The sequence below is a fragment of the Kogia breviceps genome, chromosome 14, assembly GCF_026419965.1.
Source record: "Kogia breviceps isolate mKogBre1 chromosome 14, mKogBre1 haplotype 1, whole genome shotgun sequence".
In the NCBI taxonomy this organism is placed as follows: domain Eukaryota; kingdom Metazoa; phylum Chordata; class Mammalia; order Artiodactyla; family Physeteridae; genus Kogia; species Kogia breviceps.
The window spans coordinates 35,782,950-35,807,318 of record NC_081323.1 but is presented as its reverse complement, the minus strand read 5'-3'; the positions used below and the strand labels follow the sequence as shown (position 1 = coordinate 35,807,318).

General features: G+C 39.5%; 1 protein-coding gene across 4 annotated transcripts in view; it reads right to left on the bottom strand.

The window, feature by feature from the left end:
* Positions 1 to 1,789: 1,789 nt before the first annotated feature.
* The window catches only part of ESF1 (ESF1 nucleolar pre-rRNA processing protein homolog), a 71,859-nt gene continuing 49,279 nt past the window's right edge, over positions 1,790 to 24,369 (bottom strand). For 2 of the 4 annotated variants that reach the window (XM_059038985.2, XM_067014199.1), the window contains exons 12-15: positions 10,629 to 10,711; positions 9,062 to 9,208; positions 6,935 to 7,230; positions 5,274 to 6,388 (exon numbers count right to left, since the gene is read on the bottom strand). In XM_059038985.2, coding sequence (XP_058894968.1) covers positions 6,937 to 7,230; positions 9,062 to 9,208; positions 10,629 to 10,711 — 524 coding nt within the window. In that variant the 3' untranslated portion in view covers positions 5,274 to 6,388; positions 6,935 to 6,936. Of the gene's footprint in view, positions 1,912 to 5,273; positions 6,389 to 6,816; positions 7,231 to 9,061; positions 9,209 to 10,628; positions 10,712 to 24,369 lie in introns of those variants that run through there. The other 2 variants (XR_010836671.1, XM_059038984.2) reach the window with 2 other exon arrangements.

Sequence of the window (24,369 nt, the reverse complement as noted above, 5' to 3'; positions counted from 1 at the left end):
AATTTAGTGTAATTTTTTGGCTATTTCTTACCTTATTCATCAGATGAACTTTTTGAAATATGATGGATTATATTATTTCTTACTGGTCTAAAAGAAAAGACACTTCTCCTTAATTTCAGATATTAGTAAAAAGGGTTAAAAACTCGACTGGCTATTCAATACAAGAGCATGTGTAGTATGAAAGATAATGACTCAATTTTTAAAAATTCATGGAAACAGCTCATAACCCCAAAGCTGGCATTTCTCACAACTTTCCTCAACATAATATAATCTGTTAGTCTATTTGCTTTGGCACTGTCTACAGCATGGAGTTCTCATCTCCACATTTTGGCAATTTTGGGGTAATGCAGAATCCATACTTCAGGCTGAGCACAGACTTTCATTCACACTTTTTCATTTTTCCATGTGTCTGATTCTGGTTACTCTTGGCAACTCCTTTTTCATAAACTTTTCAAGGAAGTGATAATGTGAACCCAGAGATGCTGAATATAGAGTTTGTAACTCTAATGTCAATGGGGCTTGTGGAACAAAGAGTCCCAGTTGCCTTCTAAGGGGTTTGTCTCACTTCTCTTGACTCATGTCCATATCCAGAAATCTGGGAAACTTATATGATGAAGCACCCTATTCTGGCACTTTCAAGCTGCAAGCACCCTGACTATAATGTAAATATCAAGAGTTTCGTTAAGAATATGGAGAAATGATCTGCAAAGTAGGGCAAAATAGTCCATAAAGACTATAACCCAACACCATTGTATTCGTCTTTGTGTTAGGATATAGGTAGAACAGCAAGTAACAGAGACCTGAGAAAATAGTGGCTTAAACAAGGTAGTATTTTATTTTTCTTTCACATAGATGTCTCAAAAAAAAGTCTATGGATTATATGGTGGCTGTACTCTACAAAGTCTTCAGGGATTCTGGCTCCTTCCAGCTTACCATCCTTTATGTACTCGTATACATAATGGATTTATTATTACTACATAATTTTTATTATTATGACTACATTATTTCTACATAATGAACTTAACATTATTTCTACATAATGGACTTTTGTCCTCCGGGTCCAAGATGGCTGCTGGAACTTAAGCCATTACATCTGCATTCCAGGCAGTCGGGTGAAAGAAGGGAAGAAGGTAAGAGGCAAAATTTGCTAGTCTGATGACTTCAAAGGAAGGTCCCTAGAAGCTGTAATTTGCTTCCACACCAGGCTGCAAGGGAGGATGGGTAAAATTGTCTTATTCTGGAAAGCCCTATGTTCAAGTAAAGGATTCTATTACTATGGAAGATGGAAAGAACAGATATTGGGAAACAACCACTGGTTTCATCCATAGTCATTTAAAGTCGCTCGAGGAGCATGTATAACCTTTCTCCTGGTGTGACCTTCTTAATGATCCTGTCTACTATGGTCCAGCTGCTGGTGGAGAGTTTTCTCTGATTTGGGCTGTTACTTATACTCTTATGATTGCAAAGACTACAGACTCATTTAGGAGATCTCAATGAATGGAGCACTTACTGTAATTGTAATATATATATATATTTTAATGTGTGGGGGAGATTTTCATTAAGTGGCCTGTGCAGCAGGTCTCATCTTCCAAAGATGGCTGCAACAATATTTCTGGACATGCAGACTTTTCCAGGACTTTGCCATTCTCCATTGAGGTGGAGTTTATATCCCCTCACCTGGGAAAACCTTTTTGACTGCCTTAACTAATTTAGTATGGATGCGAGGAGTGACACTATGTGACATCTGAGTCTAGATTATAGAACGTGATAGAATCTCCATCTCACTCACCTTGGAACTCAGCTTCCCAGTCAACAGCTGGCACTGACTTGCAGGTCACATGAAGGAGGCATTTTGGAAGCAAATCCTCCAGTTCTCAGCTAATGCCATGTATGAGCCTTCCCCACTGAGCCCTATGCAAAGTGAATAGTTTTGAAAAACTAAATGATTGTGGTTGTTGCAAGCTGCAAAGTTTGGGGGTGGTTTGTTATAAAGTAATAGGTAACCAGAATGGTCAGGACTCAAGGGAACCTGCATGATCTGGAAGAGTGAGACAGCTGGGCCTCATGAGCATGGGAATATAGATTTAGGAATAGGAGGATTGGGAATTCCCTGGGGGTCCAGTGGTTAGGAGGACTCCGTGCTTTTGCTTTTCACTACTAGGCGAGGGTTCAATCCCTGGTCGGGGAACTAAGGTCCCACAAGGCACGTGGTGCGGCCAAAAAAAAAAAAAAAAAAGGAGTAGAAAGATCATTCAGGACCCAATATGGTTCAGGTGAGTAGATTCCCTTTGCACAATATCTTTGGGTGTCAGCATCCAATCAGGAGACAGAAACAATTTCAACAGGGTCTTCTCTGGTGGCCCTGTGGTTAATCCGCCTTCCAACGCAGGGAACTAGGGATCAGTTCTTAGTCAGGGAACTAAGATCCCACATGCCGCGGGGCAACTAAGCCCTCACACCACAACTAGAGAGCCCACGTGCTGCAACTGCTGAGCACGCGTGCTCTGCAGCCTGAGTGACACAAGTAGAGAGAAGCCTTCAAACTGCAACGAAGAGCCTGCACGCCACAACGAAAGACCCCATAGGCCACAACTAAGACCCAATGTAACCAAATAAATAAATAAATATTTTTTAAAGAGAAACAATTTGAACAAAGAAAGTTTAAATAATTAATCATTGAAACAGGGCATTAGAGTAACAGGATTGACAAATAAGGGGGTAACTCAGGGAAAAAGAGAACTCTAAAGAACACAGGAATCACAAATGTAGGTTACAGCCACTATTCTTATGGCTGAGGCACAGCACTCAAATAAAGAGCAAATGTGGAAGAGCCCCTTCCTCCCTTGGGATTGAGGTCTACACCTCGCGTGAGAGAGAGCAGCTGTGGCCAACTGGATGCCACACTAATGGGATATGCTAGGAATCTGGCTGCTGGAGAGCTGGGGGAAGACTTCTGCAGGAATTGGAAATGGAAAAGTGATAGAGAACAATGAAGGAAATCAAAAGCTTGTTGTTCAACAGATCAAAAGCTCAATGATACTGATAAACCTCTGTCCAGATTAGCCAAAAATAAATAGCAAAGGCACACATCACCAATATTAGGAATGAAAAAGGGGATATCACCACAGACTCTTCAGACATTAAAAAAAAAGAGCATCTTTCATCAGCATCTTGTAATTTTCAGCATACCAGCTCTGTACATGTTTTGGTAAGTTTTTACCCGAGTATATTATTTTCTTTGGAACAATTGTGTTTTTAATTTCAGTTTCCACGTGTTCATAGTTAGTCTATAGAGGTGTGATTGATTTTTATGTGCTGACATTGTATCCTATGATCTTGCTGAACTCCCTTATTTAGTTTGAGGATTTTTTTGGTTTTGTTTTTGTAGATTCCTTGGGATTCTCTATGTAGACAATCATGTCATCAGCAAATAGGGTCAGTTTTTTTTTTAAAATAAGTTTATTTACTTATTTTAAATTTTTGGATGCGTTGGTTCTTCGTTGCTGTGCACGGGCTTTCTCTAGTTGCAGTGAGCAAGGGCTACTTTTCATTGCAGTGCATGGGCTTCTTATTGTGGTGGCTTCTTTTGTTGCAGAGCAGGAGCTCTAGGTGCACGGGCTTCAGTAGTTGTGGCATGCAGTCTCAGTAGTTGTGGTGCACGGGCTTAGTGGCTCTGCGGCATGTGGGATCTTCCCGGGCCAGGGATGGAACCCATGTCCCATGCATTGGCAGGTGGATTCTTAAACACTGCGTCACCAGGAAAGCCCCCATCAGTTTTATTTCTTCCTTTTCAATCTGTATGCTTTTTATTTTTATTGCTTTATTGCAGTGGTTAGAACTTCCAGAGTAGTGAGCATGGACATTGTTTTAAGGGTAACTGGGATTTGTATTAATCAGATATGGTAAGATACGAAGACATGGAAATAACTGTTGTGATGGAAGAAGTTTTTTATACTCACATTCCCTAGCATGCCACGGAAGGGGGTCACACAGGGAAACACTGGGCTTGGTGAGGAGGCAGAGAACAGGGGAAAATGTGGGCAAGGGGCTTTATTGTGGCTTCTTTGGGAAGGGATGGGTGAGGCAGGGTAAGAAGGTTTAGGATTGGCTAGCTTGAATTTCAGTGGGCTCTAGGGTAGGGCACGAGGATAGTGGCCCACTGTGTGAAAGCCCAATAAGGGAGGTGGCTGAAGGTACCAGCTCTGGATTTGTTGCTTTGCATTCAAAAGGCATGCTTGTGTGCAAGTTATTTACTAACTCTGGGAATTGGCCAGTCCTGGGAGGGGCAGTCTCTGTAGGAACAGCAAGGACCCACCCAGTAGTCAGAGGATCAGAATACAGAAAATAAGACACAATTAAAAGACAGCCTTGCCTTGTTCTCAATCTTAGGCAAACATTCGGTCTAAGTATGCTAATTGTAGGGTTTTTGTCATGCTCTTTATCAAGTTAAGTAGTTTCCCTCTATTCCAAAGTTGTTTTTATCATGAATGGATATTAGATTTTGTCAAGTACTTTTTCTCATCAATTGATATGATCATATACTTTTTCTTCTTTAGCCTGTTAATACAGTGGATTACGTTGGTTGATTGTGGATGAACCAGTTTTGCATACCTGGAATTAAACCCCCTTGGCCATGGTATATATTTCTTTCTACACGTTGTCAGATTCAATTTGTTAATATTTTGTTGAGGTTTTTTATACTTAAGTTTGTGAAACATTAATTCTCCAGAAGCAATCTCATTTCTATATATTAACAATAAATAACAGTCTGTAGGTTTTCTTCACTTGTACTGTCTTCATCCGGTTTTGGTATCAAGAATACCAACAACAAACAATCCAAATAAATGTGACCTTAAGAGTCACCCAAACTACCCTCACATTGTTTGTTGAATTTTGACAGTGGCCATTTTTTTGCAGTATGCGGGCCTCTCACTGTTGTGGCCTCTCCCGTTGCAGAGCACAGGCTCCGGACATGCAGGCTCAGCGGCCATGGCTCACGGGCCCAGCTGCTCTGCAGCATGTGGGATCTTCCCGGACCGGGGCACGAACCTGTGTCCCCTGCCTTGGCAGGCGGACTTCCAACCACTGCGCCACCAGGGAAGCCCCTAGTGGCCATTTTTTTTATCCTGAGTTTTACTACCAGCAATTATTATATTTATTGAGAACCTAACGTTCTTGGTGTATTGTTTATTTAATGCAGTACCTGATAATGCAATTCTCATTTTTTTTCCTACTTAAAAAATATCAATTCTTTGAGAAAAGGAGCCAGGGCTGTGCAAAGCTTATATGCTCAATTTATTTGTTATAATCAATCATGTGCCTGACTAGTAAAATGAGATTTACAATTAAATACAGTGACTTAACAACAAAGGGCTCAAAAACAAAAATCCAAACCAAACCAAACCAATTAAACCAGAAGAGTAAGTTTCACAGGAATCTTAAAATCAAACTGAGTAATCCCCACACTGTGATTGAAGTTTAAAGTTTTTTTCCTTGCATAAAAATGAAATATGAATAATTATACAATTATAGACTACATTCAAAAATATATTAAGATTTATGATCTTCTAGTGATGAGTACATAAATACTGCTTTATTTGGCTGAATTACCTAACAATGTTATTAGCATTTTATGATAAGAACACGCAAGAGGGAACAGATATGGGAACATATGTATATGTATAACTGATTAACTTTGTTATAAAGCAGAAACTAACACACCATTTATACTCCAATAAAGATGTTAAAAAAAAAACCCACCATTCCCCACACAATACTCTGCATTTTTCTGTTATTATGAGCAATTTTAGATATCCTCCTTTTTCCTTCCCCTTTCAGAGACTGTTTATGTGCCCTTATTATCTTGATATCATTGAGTCTTACATCCTTTTATTCTTGAAAACATACTACGTTGGCAGGCTTGAAATTTTGTACCAATAATGTCAAGTTTACTATTAACCACAAACCTGGCCAAACTCCTACTGTCTTTCAGAAGCTACCATATTTATCATTCATTCCAAGTGACTATTTTGGTTTTTATTTTCATTTATTTATACAGCACACCTAATTCTTCTAAGTGGTCAGTTAATAGTTTACAAAACCTAGACCAGATGAAATCCAGGAGTATTAAGGCTTTGAAGGTGTGTTTTAATTTAATTTTTAAAAGAATTAAGATTCCTTAAACTCTATAGCAGCATACCCATCCTTCCAAGCATTCCAAAACTCTGAAGGGCAGACAGAAGAATTTTGTTACTACAAACATAAAAATCATTGCAGAGCTCACGAACATTTCAAATAATTATGAACAATGCAAACCTGGAATTGCCTTTCCATGGAGTTGTCCTCTTAAAGAGTCAGTTTTTCAGATATTTTTCCAGAGAGTAGTTTACTGGAGGTGAATAAAATAAAATAATTCAGTGCTATACAAAATAATAAAAAATTTAATTTACAAATTAATAAACTATAATAAACATGACCGAACAACAAAGAAAGTTATTGGTTTCTATTCATTATGGCTAGAAATATAAATTATTTAAACAAGTATCTAAATCTGCCTCCTGCTTCCAGATAAATTAATGTATTGTATATACATATTTTCAAGTTGTTCCTAACTCTTATTCAGACTTAAAACTTGGGCACTCTTCTATTTTTTACATAGAATTGTAAACAGTCTTTTAAAAAAGCTAGCAGAGTAATAAATATAAAAATTTTATACATCCTATAATCTGGATTTATTACGATTAATCTGTGGAAATACCCAGTAAAAATCTATCAATCATACACAATTAGGTCTAACTGTTATATACGGAAAATAAATTTTACAACAGCCAGTTTTTATTCATTTTCCTGAAAGGTATAGCACTGTTCCCAATAAGTATTCCTTCCATCCCTCTGTATACTTTATACATTCTCAATCCAAAAAGAAACAACATACACCTATTTGACTTTTTGCTTTTTTCTTGCTTGAAACTGCTCTGTTTTGTTTTTTACAGATTTAATCAACATTGACAAGGCAGGATCAATGGATCTCTTGTGTGATTCCTTCTGAATTTCACTCTCTTTTTTCTTTATTGCCTGAGTAAGTTCTTGTTCTTTTTGTTCTCTCTGACGGGCTTTCTCCTCAAGGATTTTTTCCATAGCTTTTGTTTTCTTGAAATTAGGATCTGAAGGATCTAAATTGAACAAGTGGGAAGTATACACTGCCTGAAACCGTGCATCCTTAACATTGACCTGCAAATCCAAAAGGAAAACATAAATAAATAAAATTAGTAAACCAAAAGGCCCAGAAATGGGACCAAATTTCAAAAGTTAGTGAGTTGATTATATAAAATACAAACGTGGGCATTTTCCATTGATTCATTAGAAAACTGTTCTCCCACAGATCTTCAATGGAGTTTTAAGGTTTATTCCTGAACCACAATGTGCAGGGCACACTGTTTTTAATCACACAATGACAATATCCTTGAAAGGGAACTAACGTAGTCTATGTATACAATGGCCTGGAACGACACCAGCCACTTAGACCGAGCGTCTGGAGGAGGGGAGGAGTGACCACTGGAGTAGGCAGGCTCCTCCACACTTACAGTGTGAAACCTCTTTCTGGCTGGGATAATTAAGCCAGCAATGGTATCTCCTGCTGGAGTTTTATGCAGTCATTGCATTCTGAGTACATTAAACTTTTTTTCAACCTTCGTGCTAAAATAAGCAGCTACTGAGGGTGATTCATAAAGCAAAGGATTTAAAGATTAAAATGGGAAAGATGGCACCCCTGAGACCAAGATCCGGTCAGATACAAGCCCCTAATATATCCTTTATCTTTCTACAAAAACACTGTGGTCCTACATGTTAAGAGTATATCCTTAACTCCAGCCAGGTCTTCAAGTATTGCCAGGCACAGAAAGGGAGCACGACTCACTGCCACCCATCATTCCCATGGGAAAAATGAGTCCACCCAGAGATGGACTGTAGAGTTACTTAGTTATAGTAAGGACAACAGACGTGATACCACTACCACCACCACCACGACACTCATGAAAAATGTTTTTATTCATGATGATTAGTGTGTGGAGACAGTTCTCATAATAGAAGATCTGACTACAAATCATTATTTGTTTTTAACTTTTCATAAGAAAATCAATTCCCCAAAAAGTTCAGTGGAACAGCACCACACATGGAGCTGACTTAACAGAAACCGGAGCTACACAGTGGTTTCAAAGTCCCTCTCCACGCTACTTAGAAGTTATCTGTACACCCCTCTCAATTCTCTAAACAACTTCAAAATCTCTCCCATCTTCTTCTGGGTCTATTCTTCCATGCTAATGGATGGAAGTCATCAAATAGTTCCTGACAGCTGTTGTAGGTTTTCTGTAGAGGGTTCAAACTCATGCATGGGGACTATGTGGCCATTAGAAATATGTACTTAGGAAAAAGAGGGAAAAGAGGGAGCGATGGAAACAAGAAACATAGCAATTAAAAAAGCACAGCCGGGCTTCCCTGGTGGCGCAGTGGTTGAGAATCCGCCTGCCGATGCAGGGAACACGGGTTCGTGCCCCGGTCCGGGAAGATCCCACATGCCGCGGAGCGGCTGGGCCCGTGAGCCATGGCCGCTGAGCCTGCGCGTCCGGAGCCTGTGCTTCGCAACGGGAGAGGCCACAACAGTGAGAGGCCCGCATATCACAAAAAAAAAAAAAAAAAAAAAAAAAGCACAGCCTACTGCACTGGCCCTTGCACACAGAGTGTGACACGATGTGATGTGAACCTGCTATTTCTCAGTCAGGCTTAATGATGCAGAACTTTCTCAGTGTGAGCATCACAGTGCATGTGATTCTAACACTAAAAGCTACATATTTTGGTGCAACATGGCTACCAAAATAGAAGCCAACTACATCACCTGGTGCTCAACCAAAGAAACACCCCAGGGATGAACTGGCTGTGTTGGACTGAAAGATGGTAGCTTTGGCTCCACTATGGGCCCTTCCTAAGATGCTCAATTTTTATCTCCAGAGCTGACTTTAGATTTAACACCAGCTTTAAAAAGATAATGACTTTTGTCCCTGGTTACCTCAAAGTCATCCTCCAATAATTCCTTCTTCTTCATAAGCTGTTTTTTCTTCTTTTTGCTCAGATTCTGGTGCTCCACAATCTTGTTGTAATTGAAGTGTTTCTTGCTCTCTTCCTCCTCATCCATCACGAGCAAAGCCATTTCAGCCTGTGGAGAGAAAAAAGAGTTCAAATATACAACAGTGCTTTTCTTTCCCTAAACAGGAGTATAGGGCACAGATATCCCCCCAGGAAAGGAGAACCAAGCCACCAATGCTCTGGGATAACACCTGTCATCTGTACACTGATTGTGGATTACCAGAACTCAAAACAAAACCCAGAGATCTCCGTACAGTAATAGGTGTAATTTTTAGAAGCAACATCACTGACAGCAGGAAGCTTTATCTAAAAACCAAACCATATTTCACCTAGTGTAACTGGTTAGTAGGCTGTAGAAATAAGAGTCCTCAAGTCCCCCAAATAAAAATTTCTCATTTTCAGTTTGTTCTTTTTAAGCAGACACTAAATCCAGCAAACATGTAGTATTTTGTGATACAAACTAGACTTTCCGAACGTGCCTTAGGAACAAGGAATTCTTTTTCTTTTTCTTTTTTTTGGCCTTTACTTTTTCAATGTTGACACATTTCTATGAAGGCAGGATCTTAATATTTGTTTCTGTAATCTAATATAATGCTTGTTTCCACTAAATAGGTATTTTCTACTGACCATGGGATTAAATGTAAACCTTCAAGAATCAAGTAAACAACCATGTACACTAGAGAAAATACAGAGTGTGCTATGAGATTCCTGTTAATCTTCCTCCATTACCACTTTAGACTGCTTTAATTATGTCTCCCTTCCACCACTGGTACCTGCAGTTGGCTTTATTTTTAGAGCCATTTTCTACAAAAGAAAGGTTTTCTTTTGCTCCTTAACTCTGTGAACATGACTGCATATGCAGTAAAACATGCGTTAAAATGCAGAGTTTAGGTGACCAGTCAGGCTCCCTCCTAGACAGTGCTATGAACATCAGTCTTGTGAACATTGTTGACTCCAATTCCTGTCTCAGCAAAAATACATATTACTCTGTGCCATGGATCTTTGGAGGCACTGAAGCATAAAGTTCACTACACTTCCAAGAAAGACAAATTTTGTACACTAAATTTATGTTATTTTCAAATAATAAAAAGAGAGAAATGAGCATTGAACAAGCCATGAAGCAAACCCTGTATTACAGATCAGATTGAATTAAAACTTATGGCATTATTATTTTAAGGTTTTAATAGTACTATTTTTTTTTTGTCTCAGTCACAGTAAGGGTTTTTAATAGTAAGATATTTTCCTCTTAATCACAAAGGGACATGCCTTGGGTTTGAGGTAAATTTTAACTTTGTACTAGCTGGATACTAGTTGGAGAAATTTGGTAAAAAGATGACATTTAAAAATATGCTGCTGAAATTCTTATTTATAAATTCATAACTAAAATCCGTTATTTTTTTTAATTAGGGATACTGGAAACATATGGATAACTTCACTTGAACTGTACATATCAATTATCCACTAAGCATGTAACCATGACCATGTTCTACCTTTTGTCTTTCCAGTTCAGCTTGTTCCTCTGGAGATGTGCCATCATTTGCAAATTTTGTTGATTTCTTCTTTTCTTTTATACCTGGCACAACAAACCAACATAGAAGCGTTAAAAATTATAAGACTATCAAAGCAACAATCTGTTTATACTATTTTATTTTAAAAATTTTGTTTATAACAAAAATGCAAGGTATCTATCAATAAATATATAGAAACTAAAGAAAGTAAAAAAATATTACTGAGATGACTATGGGTATGAATGGAATAATAATAGTCTGGATGGGATAAGTGAATATTACAAAGAAGGAATTTTTTCTGAAAGTAATGTATAATTACATATACATCAGCTAAAAAAGAGAAAAAAGAGTTCAAATATACAACAGTGCTTTTCTTTCCCTAAACAGGAGTATAGGGCACAGATATCCCCCCAGGAAAGGAGAACCGAGCCACCAATGCTCTGGGATAACACTTGTCATCTGTACACTGATTGTGGATTACCAGAACTCAAAACGAAACCCAGAGATCTCCGTACAGTAATAGGTGTAATTTTTAGAAGCAACATCACTGACAGCAGGAAGCTTTATCTAAAAACCAAACCATATTTCACCTAGTGTAACTGGTTAGTAGGCTGTAGAAATAAGAGTCCTCAAGTCCCCCAAATAAAAATTTCTCATTTTCAGTTTGTTCATTTTAAGCAGACACTAAATCCAGCAAACATGTAGTATTTTGTGATACAAACTAGACTTGCTTTGTAAGATCATTTCAACAGATATAGAATAAGTACTTGATAAAATTCAACATCCACTCATGACAAAGTATAAATTTAATAAAATTCTATTCAAGGAAATCTTAAGAAAGATTAACAAGATAGATTTGATATACATGTAATACAGTGTGCTGAACTGTACTACAAAGTGAAAACAAAAACACTGTACTACATAATGAGAAAAATAGAACAGTTGGCTGAGTATGTAATAAAATGTAGCATCATACATCACTGGAAAAAGAAAGATCATTCAATAACTGGTGCTAGGCAATTTGTTTTATTCTGCAAAAAAAATTTGAGCTATAGACGCATCGCATAATGTACAGGAAAATAAAATGCGGATGTATTAAAGAGTTAAACATTAGAAAAAAAACCCTATGAGAAAATACAGGGGAACAGCTACCGAGGGGGAAGATGGCAGAAGAGTAAGACTCGGAGAGCACCTTCCTCCCCACAGATACATCAGAAATACATCTACACATGGAACAACTCCTGCAGAACACCCACTGAACACTGGCAGAAGACCTCAGACCTCCCAAAAGGCAAGAAACTCCCCATGTACCTGGGTAGGGCAAAAGAAAAAATAAACAGAGACAAAAGAATAGGGATATGACCTGCAGCAGTGGGCGGGAGCTGTGAAGGAGGAAAGGTTTCCACACACTAGGAAGCCCTTTGCGGGTAGAGACTGCGGGTGGTGGAGGAGGGAAGCTTTGGAGCCACGGAGGAGAGCACAGCAACAGGGGTGCAGAGGGCAAAGCGGAGAGATTCCCGCAGAGGATCGGTGCCGACCAGCACTCACCAGCCCAAGAGGCTTGTCTGCTCACCCACCGGGATGGGCAGGGGCTGGGAGCTGAGGCTCAGGCTTTGGTCGGATAGCAGGGAGAGGACTGGCGGCACGAACACAGCCTGAAGGGGCTAGAGCACCACAGCTAGCCATAGCCGGGAGGGAGTCTGGGAAAAAGTCTGGACCTGCCGAAGAGGCAAGAGACTTTTTTGTCCCTCTTTGCTTCCTGGTGCGTGAGGAGAGGGGATTAAGAGCGCTGCTTAAAGGAGCTCCACAGATGGGTGCGAGCCACAGCTAACAACATGGACCCCAGAGACGGGCATGAGACGCTAAGGCTGCTGCTGCCGCCACAGGCCACCAAGAACCCTGTGTGTGAGCACAGGTCACTATCCACACCTCCCCTCCCGGGAGCCTGTGCAGCCTGCCATGGCCAGGGTCCCATGATCCAGGGACAACTCAGGCTGGTGCAATGTCATGCTAGCCTCTGCTGCCGCAAGCTCACCCTGCATTCCGTGCCCTTCCCTACCCCCAGCCTGAGTGAGCCAGAGCCCCCGAATCAGCTGCTCCTTTAACCCCGTCCTGTCTGAGCGAAGAACAGATGCCCTAAGGCGACCTACAAGCAGAGACGGGGCCAAATCCAAAGCTGAACCCCAGGGAGCTGTGCAAACAAAGAAGAGGAAGGGAAATTTCTCCCAGCAGCCTTAGGAGCAGCAGATTAAATCTCCACAATCAACTTGATGTACCCTGTATCGGTGGAATACCTGAATAGACAATGAATCACCCCAAATTGAGGAGGTGGACTTTGAGAACAAGATATATTATTTTTTCCCCCTTTCTACTTCTTGTCAGTGTGTATGTGTATGCTTCTGTGTGAGATTCTGTCTGTATAGCTTTGCTTTCACCATTTGTCCTAGGGTTCTGTCAGTCCATTTTCTTTTTTTAATTAAAAAAATTTTTTTCTTAATAATTATTTTTTATTTTAATAACTTTATTTTATTTTATCTTACTTTGCTTTATTTTACTTTATCCTCTTTCTTTCTACTTTTTCTCCCTTTTATTCTGAGCTGTGTGGATGAAAGGCTCTTGGTGCTCCAGCCAGGAGTCAGTGCTGTGCCTCTGAGGTGGGAGAGCCAACTTCAGGACACTGGTCCACAAGAGACCTCCCAGCTCCACATAATATCAAATGACGAAAATCTCCCAAAGATCTCCATCTCAACACCAAGACCCAGCTTCACCCAATGACTAACAAGCTACAGTGCTGGACACCATATGCCAAACAACTAGCAAGATAGGAACACAACCCCACTCATTAGCAGAGAGGCTGCCTAAAATCATAATAAGGCCACAGACAACCCAAAACACACCACCAGATGTGGACCTGCCCACCAGAAAGACAAGATCCAGCCTCACCCACCAGAACAAAGGCACTAGTCCCCTCTACCAGGAAGCCTACGCAACCCACTGAACCAACTTTGGCCACTGGGGAGAGACACCAAAAATAACAGGAACTATGAACCTGTAGCCTGCAAAAAGACCCCAAACACAGTAAGATAAGCAAAATGAGAAGACAGAAAAACACACAGCAGATGAAGGAGCAAGATAAAAACCCACCAGACCTAACAAATGAAGAGGAAATAAGCAGTCTACATGAAAAAGAATTCAGAATAATGATAATAAAGATGATCCAAAATCTTGGAAATAGAATAGAGAAAATGCAAGAAGCATTTAACAAGGACCTAGAAGAACTAAAGAGGAAATAAGCAACAATGAACAACACAATAAATGAAAGTAAAAATACACTAGAAGGGATCAATAGCAGAATAACTGAGGCAGAAAAACGGATAAGTGACCTGGAAGATAAAAAAACTGGAAATAACTACTGCAGAGCAGAATAAAGAAAAAAGAATGAAAAGAACTGAGGACAGTCTCAGAGACCTCTGGGACAACATTAAACGCATCAACATTCAAATTATACGGGTCCCAGAAGAAGAAGAGAAAAAGAAAGGGACTGACAAAATATTTGAAGAGATTATAGTTGAAAAGTTCCTAATATGGGAAAGGAAATAGTTTATCAAGTCCAGGAAGCACAGAGAGTACCATACAGGATAAATCCAAGGAGAAACATGCCAAGACACATATTAATCAAACTGTCAAAAACTAAATACAAAGAAAACATACTAAAAGCAGCAAGGGAAAAACAACAAATAACACACAAGGGAATCCCCATGAGGTTAACAGCTGATCTTTCAGCAGAAACTCTGCAAGCCAGAAGGGAGTGGCAGAACATATTTAAATAGATGAAGGAGAAAAACCTACAACCAAGATTACTCTACCCAGCAAGGATCTCATTCAGATTTGATGGAGAAATTAAAACCTTTACAGACAAGCAAAAGCTGAGAGAGTTCAGCACCACCAAACCAGCTTTACAACAAATGCTAAAGGAACTTCTCTAGGCAAGAAACACGAGAGAAGGCAAAGACCTACAATAACAAACCCAAAACAATTAAGAAAATGGGAATAAGAACAGACATATCAATAATTACCTTAAATGTAAATGGATTAAATGCTCCCACCAAAAGACACAGACTGGCTGAATGGATACAAAAACAAGACCCATATATATGCTGTCTACAACAGACCCACTTCAGACCTAGGGACACATACAGACTGAAAGTGAGGGGATGGAAAAAGATATTCCATGCAAATGGAAATCAAACGAAAGCTGGAGTAGCAATTCTCATACTGGACAAAATAGATTTTAGGGCTTCTCTGGTGGCGCAGTGGTTGAGAATCCGCCTGCCGATGCAGGGGTCACGGGTTCGTGCCCCGGTCCGGGAAGATCCCACATGCTGCAGAGCGGCTGGGCCCATGAGCCATGGCCGCTGAGCCTGCGCGTCCGGAGCCTGTGCTCCGCAACGGGAGAGGCCACAACAGTGAGAGGCCTGTGTACCACACACACACACAAAAAAATCTTCCAACAAACAAAAGCCCAGGACCAGATGGCTTCACAGGCGAATTCTATCAAACATTTAGAGAAGAGCTAACACTTATCCTTCTCAAACTCTTCCAAAATATAGCAGAGGGAGGAACACTTCCAAACTCATTCTACGAGGCCACCATCACCCTGATACCGAAACCAAAGAAAGATGTCACAAAGAAAGAAAACTACAGGCCAATATCACTGATGAACATAGATGCAAAAATCCTCAACAAAATAGTAGCAAACAGAATCCAACAGCACATTAAAAGGATCATACACCATGATCAAGTGGGGTTTATTCCAGGAATGCAAGGATTCTTCAATATATGCATATCAATCAACGTGATACACCATATCAACAAACTGAAGGAGAAAAACCATATGATCATCTGAATAGATGCAGAGAAAGCTTTCGACAAAATTCAACACCCATTTATGATAAAAAACCCTCCAGAAAGTAGGCATAGAGAGAACTTTCCTCAAAATAATAAAGGCCGTATATGACAAACCCACAGCCAACTTCGTCCTCAATGGTGAAAAACTGAAACCATTTCCACTAAGATCAGGAACAAGACAAGGTTGCCCACTCTCACCACTCTTATTCAACCTAGTTTTGGAAGTTTTAGCCACAGCAATCAGAGAAGAAAAATAAATAAAAGGAATCCAAATTGGAAAAGAAGAAGTAAAGCTGTCACCGTTGGCAGATGACATACTATACATAGAGAATCCCAAAGATGCTACCAGAAAACTACTAGAGCTAATCAATGAATGTGGTAAAGTAGCAGGATACAAAATTAATGCACATAAATCTCTGGCATTCCTATACCCTAATAATGAAAAATCTGAAAATGAAATTAAGAAAACACTCTCATTTACCACTGCAACAAAAATCATAAAATATCTAGGAATAAACCTACCTAAGGAGACAAAAGACCTGTATGCAGAAAATTATAAGACACTGATGAAAGAAATTAAAGATGATACAAATAGGGGCTTCCCTGGTGGCGCAGTGGTTGGGAGTCCACCTACCGGTGGAGAGAGATACCATGTTCTTGGATTGGAAGAATCAACATTGTGAAAATTTCTATACTACCCAAAGCAACCTACAGATTCAATGCAATCCCTATCAAACTACCACTGGCATTTTTCACAGAACTAGAACAAAAAATTTCATAATTTGTATGGAAACACAAAAGACCCCGAATAGCCAAAGCAATCTTGAGAATGAAAAATGGAGCTGGAGGAATCAGGCTCCCTGACTTCAGACTATACTACAAAGCTTCAGTAATCAAGACAGTATGGTACTTGCACAAAAACAGAAATATAGATCAATGGAACAGGACAGAAAGCCCAGAGATAAACCCACACACATATGGTCACCTTATAAAGGTGATAAAGGAGGCAAGAATATACAGTGGAGAAAAGACAGCCTCTTCAATAAGTGGTGCTGGGAAAACTAGACAGGTACATGTAAAAGTATGAAATTAGAACACTCCCAAACACCATACACAAAAATAAACTCAAAATGGATTAAAGACCTAAATGTAAGGCCAGACACTGTAAAACTCTTAGAGGAAACCATAGGCAGAACACTCTATGACAGAAATCACAGCAAGATCCTTTTTGACCCACCTCCTAGAGAAATGGAAATAAAAACAAAAATAAACAAATGGGACCTAATGAAACTTCAAAGCTTTTGCACACCAAAGGAAACCATAAACAAGACCAAAAGACAACCCTCAGAATGGGAGAAAACAGTTGCAAATGAAGCAGCTGACAAAGGATTAATCTCCAAAATTTACAAGCAGCTCATGCAGCTCAATAACAAAATAACAAACCAGTCAATCCAAAAATGGGCAGAAGACCTAAATAGATATTTCTCCAAAGAAGATATACAGATTGCCAACAAACACATGAAAGAATGCTCAACATCATTAATCATTAGAGAAATGCAAATCAAAACTACAATGAGGTATCATTTCACACCGGTCAGAATGGCCATCATCAAAAAATAGGAACAATATGGGCTTCCCCAGTGGTGCAGTGGTTGAGAGTCTGCCTGCCGATGCAGGGGATGTGGGTTCGTGCCCTGGAGTGGCTGGGCCCATAAGCCACGGCGGCTGAGCATGCGCGTCCGGAGCCTGTGCTCCGCAATGAGAGAGGCCACAGCAGTGAGAGGCCCGTGTACCGCAAAAAAAAAAAAAAAAAAAAAAAAAGAAAAAGAAACAATAAATGCTGGAGAGGGTGTGGAGAAAAGGGAACACTCTTGCACTGCTGGTGGGAATGTAAATTGATACAGCCACTATGGAGAACAGTATGGAGGTTCTTTAAAAAACTACAAATAGAACTACCATACTACTCAGTAATCCCACTACTGAGCATATACCCTGGAAAACCATAATTCAAAAAGAGTCATGTACCAAAATGTTCATTGCAGCTCCATTTATAATCCAGGAGATGAAAGCAACCCAAGTGTCCATCATCGGATGAATGGCTGAAGAAGATGTGGCAAATATATACAATGGAATGTTACTCAGCCATAAAAAGAAACGAAATTGAGTTATTTGAAGTGCTGTGGATGCACCTAGAGTCTGTTGTACAGAATGAAGTAAGTCAGAAAGAGAAAAACAAATACTGTATGCTAACACATATATATGGAATCTAAAAAAAAAAAAAAAAAAAGGTCATGAAGAACCTAGGGATAAGACGGGAATAAAGACACAGACCTACTAGAGAATGAACTTGAGGATATGGAAAGGGGGAAGGGTAAGTTGTGACAAAGTGAGGAGTGGCATGGACATATATACACTACCAAACGTAAAATAGATAGCTAGGGGGAAGCAGCCACATAGCACAGGGAGATCAGCTCGGTGCTTTGTGACCACCTAGAGGGGTGGGATAGGGAGGATGGGAGGGAGGGAGATGCACAAGGGAAGAGATATGGGAACATATGTATATGTATAACTGATTCACTTTGTTATAAAGCAGAAACTAACACACCATTGTAAAGTAATTATACTCCAATAAAGATGATAAAAAAATGCTTAAAAAACAGAAATCACAAAGGGAAAAAAAAACACAGGTAATTTTAATATATAAACTCTTAAAACTCATCAGCAAAATTAAAAATTCATCTGTTTAATGACAATTTAACAATAACTACCTGTAAGTAAAAGTTTAACAAAACCCTTTCTCTTTCTCTAAAGACAAATTTGATCTTTGTTTAACTTTCTAGTTCTATTATTATTAAACAAAATTACTCATGGTAAAACTGGCTCCTGATTAGAAAACTGACTATATTTTCAGGGACTCAGGGACTTCTGGAGACCACAAGGTGTTAGATGAGGAGATGCTCTCATCCTGAACGAGAGGCAGTAACACAGGGCAGTTAAGGGCACTTGACTCCGGAGCAGCTGGCCTAGGTTTAAATTCTCGCTCAAATACATTCTAGCTGTAGCAGTTTGTGCTTGTGTCCTTATCTGTAAAGTGGGGATTATAATACTTGCACTTACCTCCTAGGGTTATTGTGAGGACTAAATACACTACAAAATGTTAAGAGCTTGGTTAATGTCTGGCACATGGTGCTATAAACTGCTTGCTATCATTGCTATAATAGCCTGACTACACATATATAAGATATCTTGGGTTCCTTGGTGATCACGCAGATGCTTTGATTTTTCTTCCTTTTTTGTGTCTGTTGGGAGGGGTTCAGGGAGAATTGGTGTCAAAGTAAGAAGAACTACTCTGAAGAGTAAGAAGGTTCAGAATCCACAAAGACATGTTCTGTTACTCTAGAATGTTATTATACAATCTCAACCTTCTCTGAGCTGCTGGACACTGTCTTATTTGGATAAGTTGAGTTCTGTCCTTCCAAATGCAGAGAAACCAATGGTCTCTAAAGTATTAACAATTAATGCTTCTACAGCACTTACTAGGCACCAGAAAGTACTGCTGTTTATTCCATTTTATACAGGAACTGCTTTAGTCCTCACAACAATGCTATGAGGTAGATTCTGTTATTTATTACAATCTTCACCCTGTGGGTGAGGAAACTGAAACACAGAGAGGTTGAGCAATTTGTCTCAGGTGAGTAAGTAAAGGAACCACGATTCAAACCCGAGCACTCCAGCTCAGGCTCTCTGTTAATCACCCACACTTCACCCCTTTGCTATCAAATGTCATTCTCCCTGGAAGAGCCGTTTCCATTTAAGATGCATTTTGTTGTAAAATAATAAAGTAAAATTCACAGAACATATAATGATGGCTGAACAACCTCAGCTAATGGGGGATAACAGGAAGTAGAGAGAAGCTTTAGAAGTTGCTCCACGTGCACTAGCCCTGCTGCACTAAGGCAGCTCTGCCCAGCTGAGAGAACTCACCTGCACATAAGTGTGGCCTCGTTCAGCCCTCACTGCTACCAAGGCGTCTGTCTGCACTTTTAAGAAGAAGTATCATTGTATGTAGCCCTTCTCCTAAGTGAGATAGTGCTCCTATCTCAAATGTTTTTCAGGGCATGATGTATCTGCTTTAAGATTATAACCTTTTCTCTGTTTTAAGTATGTGCACGTATTTATACATATAAATATCATCAAGGTTCCACTTTCTTAGGGTCTGACTCCCACACCCTAAGTTTACCTCTGCTCTCTTAAGGCAAGAGCTCCTTTTGAAGTGAATGGACAAGTGACATATGCAGAAGATCATTCTATGGCTGGGGAAAAAAATTAGGCTGTATATGATTAATACATAAAGGAGATAAAGATCTTCACATACAGCTGTGGGAAATAATTTCAAAGAGCCCACAATGAACTGTTCCGGATTTTATAACAACCTGGTGAAAAGCCATAAAAATAAACTTGAAAGGAAGACTGCAACAAGAGAGGGAAAAAAATCTCCAAGATGGTTGGGGCTAAAAATGATATCCAATTTTAGTGTGATGAAAATTTCTTTGCTCATGAGGAATTTACTGTGAGCTACATTGAACTGTTTAGTCAGAAGATAAATAATGTGTAGAGACCCTTTCTGCACTGTTAACAAGATCATATTAGGTGGGCATATCTTTATTTTTTTAAAAAGCATTAAAAAAAAGGCATTTTCCCTTTGGAAAGCTTTCAGACTTAATTTAGTGAAGAGTACTAGGGAAATGAAAGTCCCTGTTCTGAAATGTTATCTTTATTTTTCAGTGAATCTTTTGGCCGGTAGGAGTCCACGTCTCCTGGGACTGTGGAAAAGAGGACATATAGATGACTCTAATAAGCTGAATATTAACAGAGACTTGAAATCGGGTGTTAGGGTTTTAGAGTTAAAAAAAAAAAATCTAAACAAGCCTTACTGAGGCCACTATCCCTTTAAGCAAAAAAATTTAACAGAATACATCCATGGAAAAAGATGTGTTTTGCAAACAATTGATCTGTAAAAGGAATATCTGTAAAAGAAATTCCATTTTCCATTACTTGTAATGTCAGAGAATTGTTCCCACAAAAAAGTTCTTCCAGAGTGTTCAGCTGAGAGCTTCTTGTGAGAGAGCAGTTAAGAGAATTCACTGGAGGGCAGACTGCTCTCCGTACTGACCAGAAAGGAGTGGTAAGCCCCCTAGCAATTTACTCTTTAGCAGCAAGTTCCTGCACCCAAGATCACTTGTCCATCATCAGATAATAGAGTCCGTTAATCTTCCTCTGGACTGAGGCATTCTGGCTTTGCTTGGAAAGCCGGCAAATCCTTGTGTCCAGCTCTTATACATATGGATCCTGGCTCTGGCTTTGGTCTTTACAACGCACTTGTAGAGTTACAAAAAGTAAAAGGGAGCCATTAGGATTCAGGTTCTACCATCTACAACTGGCCCTTGTGCAATTCAACCACGTTTTCAGTTCACTCCTCTATAAAGTGGGCTAAAGTTTGAATTAGAGGACAGAATGCATATAAGAGCATTTGTAAACTGTAAAACTACATATGAGCAGTATACTGTAAGCACCCAGCATACTGGCTGAATGAATCAAATACGTGTGCCTTATTATTAGATTTTCATGGTGGTTTATCAAATATCTAAAGTTGTCAAGACAAAGGATACATTCTAATAAGGTATATTTAACATGTGATGTACTTTATTTCACTCCTACTTCTTCAAAAACAAAATCTTGTCAAACAGCTTATGCAATTATTTATTTATTTATTTTTGTGGTATGCGGGCCTCTCACTGCTGTGGCAGTTGTGCTCCCCTTGCGGAGCACAGGCTCCGGACGCACAGGCTCAGTGGCCACGGCTCACGAGCCCAGCTGCTCCGCGGCACGTGGGATCTTCCCGGACCGGGGCACGAACCCGCGTCCCCTGCATCGGCAGGCGGACTCTCAACCACTGCGCCACCAGAGAAGCCCAGTTTATGCAATTAGATAGCACTAAGCAAATTTTTCCAATACTTCATTTCTACAAGAAAAAATAACTTTTAACTCATTCTAGAAATACATTTTCAAAACTCTCATCTAATATTGAGTTTGCAGTTTAAAAAAAATAGAAAAATTATAGAAAATTTACAGTGTAGGGGTAAAAAATAAAAGGAAAAATTAGAAAAGATTTCTAGTACTCATATTGGCTCCTAACCCAAGCCAAACACCAGGTCTGGCATTAGTAAGTGAACTCAATTTCTCCATATTTTGAAGAGTGTGTAAGTTTAGCTCTGGGATTGCCTAGGGCAAAGGTGTCCTGGCTTAAAATGTCTCTGTCTTGCTCAACCGTGCAGCTGAACTATACACCCTTCCAAACACTAATGCTTTTTCTCCTATTTCATGGCGGTTCCTTCGGTTTCATAAACTTTCCCTCTACCTTCCAGGTAGTACCTTCTCCAGGAGGACAGAGTACCTTACGCAGCCTCCTGACCTCAGAGCCCAAACCTGCACCTCCCTCTCTTACCAATGCTCTCTACCCCTCGTTCCATGGTTTGAAATACTACTTAGAGGCTACCGATTCCTAAGTCGGAATCTAGGAGTTATGCTAAATACCTTCCTTATCCAAATAAAAAGATCAGCAAGTCTACCTCCAAAATATACCTAGAATCCCATTTGCTTTTCTCCTTCCAATTCCATTACTGTCGTGCTGTCTAGACCAACCATCACCTCTAGACCTCTACAAAAGCCTGGTCTCTCAGCTCTCACCAATGCCTTTCTTCAATCTGTTCTCTTTGCAGGACCCAGGGTAGTATGTTAAGATGCATACCACAACATGTCACATCTTTGCTTTAAGACCCTTCACTGGCTTCCCACTGTCAGTAGAGTAAAATCCAAATTTGTCGCCGTGACACAAGGCCCTGCAGGGTCAATCCTGTGTCCCAGCCTGGCCTTATACCAAACTGCCCCTCTGACCATGCTCCAGCCACACTGGTATCTTTCAATTTCTCTGACACCAGTTCTTTCTCACCTCATAGCTGTTCTACCCATTTTCCCCTCATTTGCAATGCTCTTCCTCCAGCTCTCTCTGCCTGACTCCTTCTCATTCTGCAGGTCTCAGCTCAAACGTCACCATCTCAGAGAAGCCTGCTTTGCCCACCCTATATAAAGAAAGCTACTCTCCTTCTTCCTCCCAGTTATATGCTCTATATTACCCTATTTATTAGTTCCTTTAAAACACTGATCATATTCGCATAATACTCTTATTTGTTTACCTGTTTAGCATGTCTTCCCTAAAACTATAACCTACTTAAAGGATGTAACTTAGCTTGTATTATTAGTGCTGTATCTCTAGCCTAGCAGAGTGCTCAGCACCTGGTAGGCACTCAAAAATATTTATTGATAGAATGGATAAACATGTCGAGATACCATTTTTTAGTCCTAACTTTATCTAAAAAAAAAAAAATTCACTTTTTTCTTTTTCCTTAAAAGAAAACAACTTAAGCCCAGATATAAATAATTATTCCTAGGAAGTATGCTGAAATCAAAAGTATATCGAAAGCAAGCAAACGTAATCTGCATTTTCCCTTGGAACTTTGGATACTAACTTTAGGGAAAACTATTCACAATTTAAATGTGCTGATTCCAAGAAACAAGCTACCCAAGCCACCAATCTATTTAACTTACTCTTTGAATCCTACCCCAAGTTCTGCAGTTTGACCAGATTTCACATGCCAAATGAAGCACTTTGGAATGAGAACAAGGAAACTATAATGCTTCACATTTCTCTGTTATAAACTTGGTTTCCTGAAATCGGAGGATAAGGCTAAAATCCATCATCTTCTAGAAATGACTGCTCAGGTATGATAAAAAGCAGAATATGCTAAGTTTCCATTTCCCTTTCCAATTCCTAAGAATCTCACATCCTATAATAGGCTTTATTCATCTTGATCTCCTTTTCATCAATAGAATGTCAGTGATAAAAGGCTATAACAACCAGGAAATAATTTTGAGCAATTTTGACTTTCCTGTTGAGAACTATTCTGGCCCACTAGTCACAAGGGACAAGAAGCAGGGAAACGTTATAAAATCCTTCTCTTTACAATGCCAGCTTGGAGTTGCTCCAGGACCAAGCCTTTGGGGTTCATGTGTGTGGTATGCAGAGCAGGGGAAGGCAAAATGCATGAGAACAAATGGAAAATGCTTAACAGTGGTCCTGCACTGACTTGTCCAAGTATGGCCTGAACCTTACCACACACGTTTATACACACACACACAATTTATACATACCAAAAAGGTAAGAATGAAAGCATTCAGGAAAGAATGACTGGTGAATGCGCAATGGAAACAAAGCTCACTGGATATAGGAAATCAGGTACCTGATAGTTTAGGGATTCAAGGAAAAAGGGGAGGAAGCCGGCTTTCAGCTACAATGAAGCTAATAATGAAGCAGAATAAATGAAAAGGGGATAAAATGAAACATAGATGCTTTTGTCTATTTGAGCCAAAAAGCTTTCATACTATGCATGAAACCCTGTTTCACACATGTAAATCATGTAAAAATTTAAAAAAATTATACACATATCCACAAATATATAAACAAATTTATTCCATGCTTTCAATTCTTCAGAGCCTGTGCAAAGAGAGACGTAGAATGGATGTGTTATAAAAAAGCAGTGAAAGCACGCAAAAATATGACCTCCTTTTTTTCCTCATCCTTTTATAGTCAATCTGTCTATAAGGATATTTCCCAGAAAGGCATCTCCAGTAAACTTAAATTAATCATATTATCCAAAGCTTCCTATAATGAAATTATTTCTTGTATGTACAGGGGGCA